A 12300-nucleotide genomic window follows, 5' to 3' on the forward strand; every position below is an offset into this window, starting at 1 on the left:
AATGTATTCCTTTTTATACCAGTGATTACTGGTGCCTATTGTTAAAGGCACCCTCATCCTGGTATCAAGATATTTAACAGGCCAAATTTGAAATCAAGAGTTTGTTGGGTGAGCAAGAGAAAAGGGCATAGAGAGTTGAAAGGCCACGGAGTAGAATGATGAAGCACCTATAAACCTGCGACAGTGACAGTGCCCGTTTCTATGAATCAGATGCTGTCAGATTCCTGTTGTTGGTGGGCTGGTAGCTGGAGGCCTCTGAGGATCTCTCATTGGGAGATTCCACACCCCTACACTCCCACTCCCCATTTATTCCCTGTGAATAAGCACTGCTAAAATCTTGCCTATTATTTGCTCCTGTTTTCTAACCTCCATGCTTTCCACTTCCTTCTGTTTGTGTATTCTCTCTCAGAATGGTTATAAATGTGAGCAACAGAGTTCCTCCTAGTTCCCTTTCCCATGGTGGTAGTTGTTACTACCATAGCCGCGTTGATTGGCTTTGGACACATCTAGAGACACATCATCAGCCAAGTTACTTCTTCAGATGGTTGGCTGATGTCTTTCGGTACACGTTTCTTTAGGAGAGAGTAATTGGACCTGGAAATTGGGGTTGTAGGGGTGAAGAAGGGTTGCATTGCAGTAAACTGATAACCCCTAAAAGGATATCAAAAGTCATCTTCTTTAAAAAGCGTTTCTGACACACACCTCCCGTATCCACTCTCCTTTATGTACTCTGGCCACACTTCTGTCATCTCCTCTACATCTATTTGCTGTTATTTGTAAACTTGTCTGCCCCATGGCGCACCCCTCTGCACTGAGCTGTAAAGATCTCTTGGGACTCATATCAAGTCTGTCTGTCTTGAATTCCCGCTTAACACAATGCCCAGAACACAGCAGGAGCTTGGCGTCTATTCACTAAATGAATGAGGGAAAGCTTCATAACTTGGTGAATGGGACAAAGGTCTCCTGCCAGTAGGGAAAGAAGTCACCTCCTTCCCCATTAGCAAAAGTGCTCTAACTAGGGTAGCGAGGACTGAAATTTTCGGAGACAAACACCGGCCCAGAGAACTGCTGAGGAGGTGAACTTGCTCAGGGAACCAAGAAAAGTCAAAGGCCTTGAAAACCGGGCTTCCCATCTGAGGAGGGAATGGTGGGTGTTGTCCGCGCGTTGGAACTCACAGACACAAGTGGAACCAACCTGGCTCCAGCGAAAAGTAGGGGCCCAGGAGACATGCGTTTCCCGGCAACAACAGGCCCGCCCACCGCTTCCTTGCGCTCAGTTCCTCACTTCCTCACCCAGCTGAGCTCCAGTCGACCTATCCACGCACAGAACATCTCCAAGTCGGGCGGTGGTTGGAGGACTTCCAGGATCGGTCACTCGGAGGCTCCGCCCCCTATTTCTTCCGGGCTCATAGAGACAGAGCTGAGCGGTGCGTTTGCGAGCTGCTGGGCAGGCTGTTGCGGTAGGTGTGCGGGGGCAGGCGGACCCAGAGTTTTGTATCCCGGTCTCCGACCCCATCCTGGAATACCACAAGCGGCCTTGGAGCCTGACTCATCCCGCCCAGCCAATGCTTGAGACCAGAGTGACTGAGGCCCGGGGTCTGGACACCAGGGTTCCCTGCAGGATTCTGGACGTCATAGGGGGGGAGGGGACCGGGGCTCAGGTGTGAACAAAATTTTGGTTTGGGTGCGTTTAAACGATTTCGGGATGGCGGCGGGGGGAGGTGTTCATTGTGGCCCCTGGCATCAGACGGGGCTCCCGTGACACATCTGTTCCTTTTACTTCCGGGCCCCTTCGCTGGCTGGGCTGTCCTGGAATTATTCAGACCTCTCCGCAGGCAGCTTTCCTAATCTCAAAGGTCCCTCCTAAAAGAATGTGTCAACCTACGCTATAAGACTAGGTAGTTATGAAAGCCCCCAGGCTCTACGTAGCCCTTACCACCAAACTCTGCTTGGGCTACTTTCAGTATATTCCCAAACTGGCAGAGTGCTATTGGGTAAATAAAAACATGGATTTTGGAGCGGCACAGATCTGGTTCCCAATCAAGGATTCACCGTATATCAGTAATGTGTCATTGACAAAGTACCCTTCTGAGCCTCAGATTCTTCATCTGGAAAACGATGAAAATGTCCATCTTTCAGTGTTTGACTGTTAAAATAAGAACATGAGGCATATAGCCCAGCTTCTACATGTAATGAGCACATGGGCCTTTGCATGCGACAGTACTCTCTGAGAGACCATTTTCACCATGCAGCACTTTTATTATCCTTGTGTATATGGAACTGTGCAAGACCTTTTATTCGCTGCCTTGTTGAAAACAATTTAATTGGGTGAGGACACAGTGGATGAATTCAGGGGACTTTTGGAGAAAAGTGCAGGTTGATTGTCATCACTGGGATTGTGGTTAAAATTCATGTGTGTGTTTTAAAACATACATAACGTGAAATGTACCATTTTAACCATTTTTAGATATACACTTCAGTGACATTCACAGTGTTGTACAACCATCACTACCCTCCATCTCTAGAATTTCCCAAACTGAAACTCTGTACCCATTAAACAATAACTCCCATTCTCCTCTCCCCAAAATCCCTGTCAACCACCATCCTATTTTTTGTCTCTATGAATTTGACTGTACTAGGTATCTCATATAAGTGGAATCATTCAATATTTGTCCTGTGTCTGGCTTGTAGAAATTCCATTTTTAAAGACAAACTTCATTATGAAAACAACTTGAGTGCGGAGCCAAAAGAGGAACCCAATTACTTTTTTGTCATCTTTTTATCTGTAACACAGAAACCTAAGAAAAGACATTTTCAGTTTTGTTAAGAGAAACTTCTGAAAAGCCTATTATCTTCCTTCAATGTGTAAACAAATATCTGAGTATTACATACTTATACTATATCCTTAAAGCCAGTGCTTTCTTACTTGAGCTTCTGTTTTTCAGCTCAGATTCCAAATGAAAATGTTTGAGAGCATTGACTCTACAGCCACAAAATCTGGCCCGGATCTTTGGGCTGAAATCTGTTCCTGTCTGCCAAATCCCGACCAAGAGGATGGTGCCAGCAATACCTTCTCAGACTCCTTTCTAGATTCTTACCCTGCAGGCACAGACCAGAAAGAGGCCTCAGACTTTGCTGCTCAGCCAGCTATAAAACCTTGGGCTCCCTTGCAGGATTCCGAAGTGTATTTAGCATCTCTAGGTAAGTTAGATGACTTTCTTTTTTCCTTTTTTTTTTTTTAAATCAGAAGTTGGTGGTTTTAAGGAAGCTTGTTGAAGTTCTTTTACATCAAACCTGGTTTTCTATTCTTAATTTTTTTCTTTTGTCCTCACTGCATGTTATCTGTCAGGTATAACTTAGGGAGTGGTTCAGGTTGGTTGTTGGGAAGGACCCCCTTTCCCTTGAACATCCCTTAAAACACTTTGTCACCTCCTGCCTCTGTTTCGTCTAAATTCTGCTTTATTTCTTGCCATTCTGTAGACCCTCTTGCCTACTATCGGTGGCTCATATGTTCAAATAACTCAAAAGTGTCAAACCTTGTGCCCTCCTGAAAGAAGGGTCATGGCCCCATGGCTACATGTGGATTTCTGATGCTACAGTTGAAAAGCTATTATATTAGAGTGTTGGAATGGGAGCATGTTGACATAAAATTCATTCTGCCTCTTGTTAGCCATTTTATTTTTTTAAAATATCTCCTGAACACATCTTCACTGCCCTGTCCTGTGGTCTTAAGTATAAATATTTAGAGAGACTCCAAACACAGTAAAGAGAATCAGATTGTCCTATGCTAGAGAAAGAGAATTATCAGTATAGGGCAGTGATTGCCAGTCTTTAAAATTGTGGTATCTTTTTATTATTAAACATCTATAAGACCCATCTATGTGTCACAAAACCAAACCTGGGAATAATTATTTGAGGGAGGAAAGGCAATTCAGGAAAAAGCAGCTTTTGAGGAAGGACAGATAAAAGAGTCAGAATAGAGTTTACATGACTGCTAAGAAATATCTTGGAAAAACAAAAGGAATTTTATTAATGATATACTGGAGGAAAAAGATAAGAGAAAAACATAGGTGGAACGATGGAAAATGAGAAAGATGAGGGTATAATGTGAGATTTGTCGGGAAGCCACAAAAGATCGGATAATAATATTTACAGCCATGGCTGAGGAGGTTGACAATTCTGTTTTGTGGTTGTCAGAACATCTGTTATGATCACAAGGAGAAGAAGCAACACTCGGAGAAAGCTGAAGAATCAGATCCTTTGGCTTGTTGTTGCTCAGCGCCCAGGGGTTATAAGAAACTTGCATGGTTTTGGTGATGATTTTGATTGGTTCAGAAAGTTAAGACTCCCCTGATCTTTTCTAAAATCAGTTAAGAAGATGATTAAAGTTTTCTTCTCTGAGGAAAATGAGAGACATTTCTGGTGCCTATGGCAGAGTCTGGAAGACAGTGGCAGGCAGCTTTGGAGTATGCAATGACACCTGTTTCTGCCTGCCCAACTCAGATCACATCTGATCCGGGACTCAGGACACTCAGAGAGAAGATCTTTTCCAGCCCCAAAGACTACCTTCTGCCTTGACAACCAAGGCCAGACAATGTAAAGATTGTTTTTATTGCCAAATAAACCTATATCAAAGAGAATTCACTAAGATCAACAATTAAAAACAGCCAGTTCAACATATCCAAAAAGATACACATACCCTTTTCATATCCTCAAGGAGAGAAAAATTCCTCAAATATTTAATGTTTATCAACTGCAGGTGTTTTACATGGGTGAGCTCTTTGTGGTAACTTGAAGTAACAAGAGTTATTTATTGTTTTGATCAGTGGGTGCCAGCTGAAGTGGCTTGTTTAGAAATGAAAACAGAATGGCAAATCATAAAGTTTCTATTGTTTTGGGGCTTGATGCTCATCCCTCCCCTCCAAAAAAAACTGTCATTTACCCATTTATTATAGTTGAAGACAAGACTAAGTTAAGGCAGAAGGCAAATGGTGATACCCTTTCTTGTATTCTTCAAAAGAGGATATCTGTTCAACAGTTATACTTAAAATGCAAATAAGAATAATTAAACATCTACCATCAGGAAGCCATATGGACCACTCCCACAGGGACTACAAGATGTTTGTTTTGATTAGGTTCCAACATCCAGGCCACGAGTTGAGCGACTTTAAAAAATGTTGGGAGATGCCTTCTCTTTAATCAAGAATTTAATCATACATAGAGATCTTAAAGGTCTCTTATTATTGAGTTCTCATCAAGTCAGTTTTAGGTCTAATGAACCATTGGCTCTCTGATCATTTTATCTAATTCTTTCTCATGAGGTTTGAAAACTGCTTTATGTCACTGTGACAAAAAGAAAAACCATTGACTCTTCAGAGAGACTATTTTGAAGGAGTTGAAAAAAGACAATAGTATACACATGTCAAGCCAGGGAAAGCAAGCATTCCTTAGAGATACCTGCTGGGCTTCTGTGATTTCAAAGGAAATGTGCTATTGATTTATTTATGAGAAGTATGGCTTTTCCCTTTTCTGGGGTTAAACATTTATTTGATATAATGTCGAGTGAAGACACTGTGAAGGAAAAAGAAAAATGTACGTTTCCTTTTATCTGTCCCCCTTAAAAAATGAGCTCTTTTGTAGGGGGTGTGGATGTATTCATCAGTGAGAGAATTATTAAGTTGGCATTTTGCATTTTAGATTCAGTTTCATTTCATACTCACTTTCCTTGTTAAACTCTTTAGAGAAGAAACTGAGAAGAATCAAAGGTTTAAATCAGGAAGTGACCTCTAAGGACATGCTTCGAACCCTGGCCCAAGCCAAGAAGGAATGCTGGGATCGATTCCTCCAGGAAAAGTTAGCATCAGAGTTCTTTGTGGATGGACTTGATTCTGATGAGAGGTAATTGACTCCCCATCCAGTTCCAGGTGACAGTGTGTTTTGCTGAGGGCATTTCTGTTTTTCTAAAGAATTCAGGGAGAGTGACATCTGAGTTAAGATATTAGTTGATAGCAATATCAGCTTTTCCGAGCTAAGATCATCCTTTGTAAATTTGTTCTATTTGTTCTGAGACCAGCAGCAGATTTTTGAAAATGGCTATTTTTGCCAAAAGGCAAATACTCCAGCTGCATCCTGATCGCAGATTGGATATAGTTGAGGATAAACCATTGTCTTCATTTTTGAGTACATAATGCACTTGAGAAAGTAGTAATCAGTCAACAACTGGAACAATGTTTTCTTACCTCTGAATCTCCATTGCCTTACAGAGTTTCTGTCATATTGTAGCCATTCATTCACATTTGTGTAGACTAAATAAATGAATTTCTTAAGCATCTGCTGCGTGAAGGCACTGTGCTTGGTCGGTCATGGGGCTGGAGATGTGGGGTGGAGGGGAGATATACGGACGATTTAGACCCTTTTCTTGGTCCTCAAAACTACTTAGAGAGAGATGACGAATACATGTATATATAAAGACGTACCTAACTAACGAGGCGGCATAAGAGAAGAGCCAGATGAGTGGAAGTGACAGAACAGGCTTTGGGAGTTGGGAGACCACTGAGCTCCCTATGGGCTCTGGTGTTTGTGCCAGGGAAGGAGGCAGGACTTGAACAGTCCCTGCAGGTGGGCCAGGTGCAGAAAGGAGAGAGGCCACAAAGAGCAGGGTGATGGGTGACACTGGGAACGTGACTCTGCCACTTACTGGTTGTTATGTCCTTGGGTAAGTAAACTGTGTGTGCCTCAGTTTCTTCTTCTATCAAGTGGGAGTAGTAGCTCTTACCTCATAAGGTTGTTATGAGGGTAGTGAGTTACTAGGTGTAAAGTGCTTAGAATAGTGCCTGGTACATGGTAAGTACTATTTATGTGTTAACTATCATTAATATTCTTCCTAATAGAATTTTAAAGTTCAGTAAGAAATTATTCAAAACAAAGATCAGTGAGGGGAGTAAAACCCTGAATTTTAACAAAAAGTCTTAGGGGAATATGACTTAACTAAGTTTGCAACCTGTCATTAACATTGATTTTGAGAGTCCCATGTTGTCAGATGAAGATACTGCTGCTGAAATCATGGACCATATGTAAAAAAAAGTTTATAGTTACATTTTTACTTTTTCACTTAAAGTATCTTGAATACTGAATCAGCATTCCCCAAGATCCTTTAGAAATCAGTGTGGCATCTAAGGTCAGGCCAGTTACCCTCTGAGGGTTCAAAAAAGAATATAAATTTTGCTTTTCTGTATCTACAGGCTCAACCCAACTGAGCCTTAAACTGCTCCAAACACAAATAGACTGGAAGTTGCAGATTCTTGACCCACTAATAATTTGGTATTCTCTCCCCTTGAATAGTTCTCTCCTTTCCATTTCTGAGGAGAAAGGACATTTTTTTCTGCCTAATTCTCAAGTAGAATTCTTTTTCTCTGAAATCAGTTCAGCACCAAGGCTCAAGTTAATGTTTCTGTGTATTTATCAACACCTAAAATAATGTGATTTTCCCTTCTCTATAGAAATAATTGAAACAATTCTATGAAAAGTGTGGTAGGTGACAATTAAATGCCCCTGTAGCACCTGAGTCCCCTGAGCTATGGGTAGGTGTTCCTCTGAGCCTACATTGGTGGGAATGCTTCTTTCTATCACTGTCCAAAACAAGCACCAGGAAACAGTAGATATGCATCTGTTCTCAAACTTCAAAGTTTATGTTTTAACAGAGGCCATTCTGTAGTGAAATTGTGTGGTTCCTCACACATGTGAAGGCCAGGTAGGTGACCCACCTCATGGTCTGCTTTTGGCAAGGGCCTAATGGGCTGAGAAACCAGCTGTGCACAACAGGATTCCCCCATACACTGACAGGTGTCTAAAATCTGCTGGGTGTGGCCTTATTTCTTGGCCTAAGAGAACAGAATGAAGTTTCCCTTATGTCTAGTCTTTTATATTCTACCATGAATGTCTAATAGCGTTAGAGTGAGGATCCTGTGTACGTGAGGAAGGTAGGAGGGGGACACCTCCTCCTCCCCTCAGATCCAGACAGAAAAGGGGCCCTCTGGCAGACTGGCCATTCCTTTGTGGGGACACTGCTGCTCAGATGTTTACATCTTGGGGACTTGCTATGGGATGAACTAAACATAAAGCTCACAAACGAAAAAAATCATGCTCAGTGCGGCTAAGCGTAATTGAGTTTCAGACTGCCTCAGGTATAAGAGATTTCTAGATGCTCAGGTTTCTGCCTCGCTAATAATTTGGTATTTATTTGAATGTTTCCTCCTCTTGACAATTTCTGTCCTCTTCAGTTTTGAGGGAAAAAAGGCAGGACGGAGCTGTTCTCATCAAGCCTTCAGAGGTTCTGCATTTGAAGGGGGCCTGGTGCTTGTAGCCAGAGTGCCCACCAGGGGGTAAATTATGCCTGGGAGCTGCCAGGATGTACAGCTGTCAGAGGAGTATCATCCTTCTCCCCGTGTTAGTGAAAAACAATTGTAGGGAGAAATTGGTGGTGGGTGGGAGGGCAGTTTTTGAGTAACTGAGATAATCATTAAGTAATTAATCATCGAGGTCTGATGCAGCCACCCTTTTCTCTTGCTCTTTCCTAGCACCTTGGAACATTTCAAGAGGTGGCTCCAGCCAGATAAAGTAGCCATCAGTACAGAGGAGGTCCAGTATCTGATTCCTCCAGAGTCACAAGTTGAGAAGCCAGTGGCTGGGGATGAGCCAGCGGCAGCGGAACAATAAATTACACACACACACACACACACACACACACACACACGCTGAGCAGCTGTCTCCGGTCCACAGGGAACAGTGGAGAGCTCAGCGACAGCCGCAGCAGCAAGGAGAAATCTAAGGAGGGAAAAGCCCAACCCTCCACTTACCAAAGCAAACAGCTGCGGGGCCCCTGAGGACTTGCTTGGGGCTGGCATGTGTGACTGTCTTGGATGAAGTGACTTTGACACAGTATGCGCTGGATCAAAATCCTGCTTTCCTGTATGTCCCACAGTTTGTCTGAGTTCCGGTGCTGCAGATGAGAAGTCTGCTAAGAATCTAGGAAGGACCCAAACGTATTTGGAGACTGATGCCCTTGTGAATAATGTACATGTATAAGTTAAGTGAGCCATATTTTTCCTTGCCTCTTCCGGATGTTCCTGCCTGTGCTCCAAGCATTCCCTTGGTAAAATTGTCAGGGGTGCATGTGGCCAAGGAGAGTGAAGTCTGCCTTGAATCGAAGCCCCATTCACGGCTTCTCTAACAAGTCCATATTAAACATAGGGACTTTAAGAAAAGAGCCTGGGCTTTTCCTTCACCTGATTTGTTCCTTATGGGGGAAATGGACGAAAGAAGTGTGAAAAGGTGGGTGTTTCTGTGTGTGTATGTATATGTCTTTTATTTCATGCATAGTTTCTCCCCTAACTTCTTCCTGCACTTAAAATGGGCTAAATTTCAAATGAGACCGGGAAATATGGTGCTAGAATTTGACAGGACTGCTGAAGAGTTCCTTGCTTGCTCCTTGTAGCAGCTTTCCTGGCTGAGTCTGTGCTTCCCTCCTTGTATATGGTGTTCTTGTTAGTTTGTGTTGTCCATATAAAACTTTTCTCATCACAACAGCTGTGTGTGGTGCAATGGACCTGATTCCTCCCAGAGAGATGCTCCCAGGCAGTGGGGAGGTAAAAACAAATGCATGCCAACGCTGGGGACCTGGTAACTTTTGCCAGCCTCCTGTTTCTAACACCTACCCTTTGACAAGCCAGACCTCGGTGCTCCGAGGGTATAATTCTGAGGCCGTGGCTCCATGGCATTTCTTCCTGAGTAATAGGTTCCAAGTCCCTAATGATATGCAGGGTGGCTGTAAAACTTTTCAGACATTTGCTCATTTCGAAATCAAGTGTTTTCTTTGTCCAAAAAGATGGGAACCAACCAGGTAATTCCGTATCCTTGCTTAATTACATGAATATTTTGGTTGTAATTTCCAGATACAGGATTATTTTCCCCTTTTTTGCATTGACTAATGGTGTTAGCTTTATTCCTACTGCTTTTTATTAGTAGGATACCTTTGTCACAAAGAGTGGGCCTGTGTGTTCCCCAGACACTCGGAGGAAGCCAGACATGGACCATCATCTGGCTCTGGACCAAACTTGCAAGCTGCCATCTCTGTCTGGGGTTCAGGTGTCAGACCTCACTCTTACAGGGGGCCTCATCACATAGGGCCATGTGATGGCTTTCAGCTGGTTGCATACGTTTAAAAATTAAAAAAAAGACATATTTTTTTGTTCCCAGCATGGTAAACAAAAATTATTCTTCCTCCATAACAACAATTAAAGAAAAAGAGCAGTAAGATCCCAAAACACTCTCCCAAAGAGCAGCTCATCATAAGACAGTTAGGGAATATTTCTATATCAGAAAATAGTATTTCTGTAATTCAGGTAAGATTCTAGCTTTGCCTTTTTTCTACCTCCAATTTTCAACCTAAGAAACAGAAATTTGAGTATGAGAAGATGGAGAGTTGATGTAAAGGAACCAAAAAGGAACTGCAGACCTGAAAGGCTTTTAGCCCCATGTCGGAACCTGGATGAGGAAAGGTGTGAAGGGGCAGGCCGCATATCTCTGGCTACCTTCTTGCTTAACTCTTTAATAGAGACAGGTTTCCACAGAAGGGAGTCTAATAGCTGTAGCTATGGTTTCTTAAGTGGTTTAGAGGTGACATCTTAAGTGATGCCTCTAAAAAAAGGTAAAACTCTACCAAAAACAAATTTGATTTTCATTCCCGAAGCTAACTTATTAATATAGATTTATCTTAGGCTATTTAAGTGGCACTAAACTTGAAACCAAGAGTCTTGGGTGCTAGCTTTGCCCTGCAGCTTACTGTGTGATCATAAATAAGTCAAGTGACCTCTTTGTGTTCCAGTTCCCTTTCAGAAACTGGACCAACCATAGGAAAAACAGTATTGGCCAAAAATACTGATCTGTTTCCTTTGACCCTGGAAAGTCCCAAGGAACTAGTTAGGACTTCCTCAAATCAGTAAAATTTACGAGTTTCTTATCACCCCTAACTTCCTTCCTCATGTCCTTAGTGAAACAGAAAGTTAGAGAAAACGGAGCAATATTTAGGGCTAAACTTTAGGGCTACAGAAGGGCAATTCCCAACAGGGGCAACGCAGCAGTGACGTGGTAGACCCAGGGAACGCTGGGTTGGAGCCAAGGAGATCAGCCAAGTGGCTGCCACTGTTCTCTTATGGCACATGTGCTCATCACCCAGGGCTTGGCAAGATCAGTGCTGGAATGGCACAGGCTTGTTTCCAGAACCTGCTCCAGAAATAGGCTCTGGATATAGGCACAGCAAGTAAACAAACTCCCCACCAGCTGTTGCTGAGGTGTGTCCTTCGCACGCAGGCCTGCCCACAGGACTTGCTACGACCTGGAGCCACGCCCTGGCCCTGCCTAGGAGTGAGTCCCCAAGGCTGAAAACAGCTCTAGTCACATGAAACAGTCAATATTTTCCTGAAAATTCCAAACTATTCCAACTAGCTTTTGCCCTACTTCAGTTACAAGAGTCAAGACAGGACACTGCCATAGCAATCTTAGGTGTGTGGGAGGGCTCTTTACCTGAACCCAGAAGTGGTTATTTAAGGCACGGATTCATTCATCGAACCAATATTTGTTGAGCCCTTGCCACGCTTCAGGTGCTGTGCATGGTGGTGAATAAAATAAAATCACATCTTCCCACATGGAATGATGGAGGGGGAGATATGGCCTAGCTAATTAGTGCTATGGAGCCTAGGTGTGAGCACAGGGTGTTTTGAGAGCATATGGACAGGAGCTATGGGAGTGCTAGGCCAGGTGGAGAGGGAGCTAGGAGAGGGGCCCTGTTAGGGAAGCTGAGTCCAGAAAAATAAATAGCAGTTAGAAAAGAGGGATAGAGTATGGAAGCAGAGAAAAGTTCCAGAAGAGGAAAACAGCCATGTACAAAGGTCTAAAGCAGGGGTGTCCAAACTGCGGCCCGCAATCCATTTTTAATTGGCCCGCAGCAAATTCCAAAAATATATTTAGTTTACTTAAATAAACCAGGTGAGGCAATATGTACTTCACCTCGAGTGGCTGGCTGTTTGTGTATTTTACCGCATATGGCCCTTGGTAAAAAACGTTGAAAAAAGTTTCACACCCCTGGTCTACAGGCAAAAGAAAGTTTGGAGACTGGAAAGTAGTTCAGTGTAGCTGGAGCATAAAGGACAAAGGAGGAAGCATCAAAAGGTGAGGTTGAAAATTAATAAACAATGCTGGGTGTGAAGGGCTATATAAATCATGTTAAGGAGTTTGGAATTCATT

The 12300-nt window shown here is 43.0% G+C and overlaps 1 protein-coding gene across 2 annotated transcripts; it reads left to right on the forward strand.

Moving 5' to 3' along the window:
• The first annotated feature begins 1327 nt into the window (after nucleotides 1-1327).
• CCDC32 (coiled-coil domain containing 32) lies at nucleotides 1328-9582 on the forward strand. 2 transcript variants are annotated; one of them, XM_019725482.2, is made up of 4 exons: nucleotides 1328-1460; nucleotides 2946-3201; nucleotides 5742-5898; nucleotides 8577-9582. In XM_019725482.2, exons 2-4 carry the CDS (start codon nucleotides 2958-2960, stop codon nucleotides 8713-8715), a joined length of 540 nt encoding a protein of 179 aa, XP_019581041.1. In that variant the 5' UTR covers nucleotides 1328-1460; nucleotides 2946-2957; the 3' UTR covers nucleotides 8716-9582. The 2 variants fall into 2 exon arrangements, with proteins under 2 accessions (XP_019581041.1, XP_019581042.1); XM_019725483.2 differs by having other exon boundaries at nucleotides 1339-1460; nucleotides 2951-3201; nucleotides 8577-9265.
• Nucleotides 9583-12300: the final 2718 nt, after the last annotated feature.

The sequence above is a fragment of the Rhinolophus sinicus genome, linkage group LG03 (assembly GCF_036562045.2).
Source record: "Rhinolophus sinicus isolate RSC01 linkage group LG03, ASM3656204v1, whole genome shotgun sequence".
Lineage (NCBI taxonomy): Eukaryota > Metazoa > Chordata > Mammalia > Chiroptera > Rhinolophidae > Rhinolophus > Rhinolophus sinicus.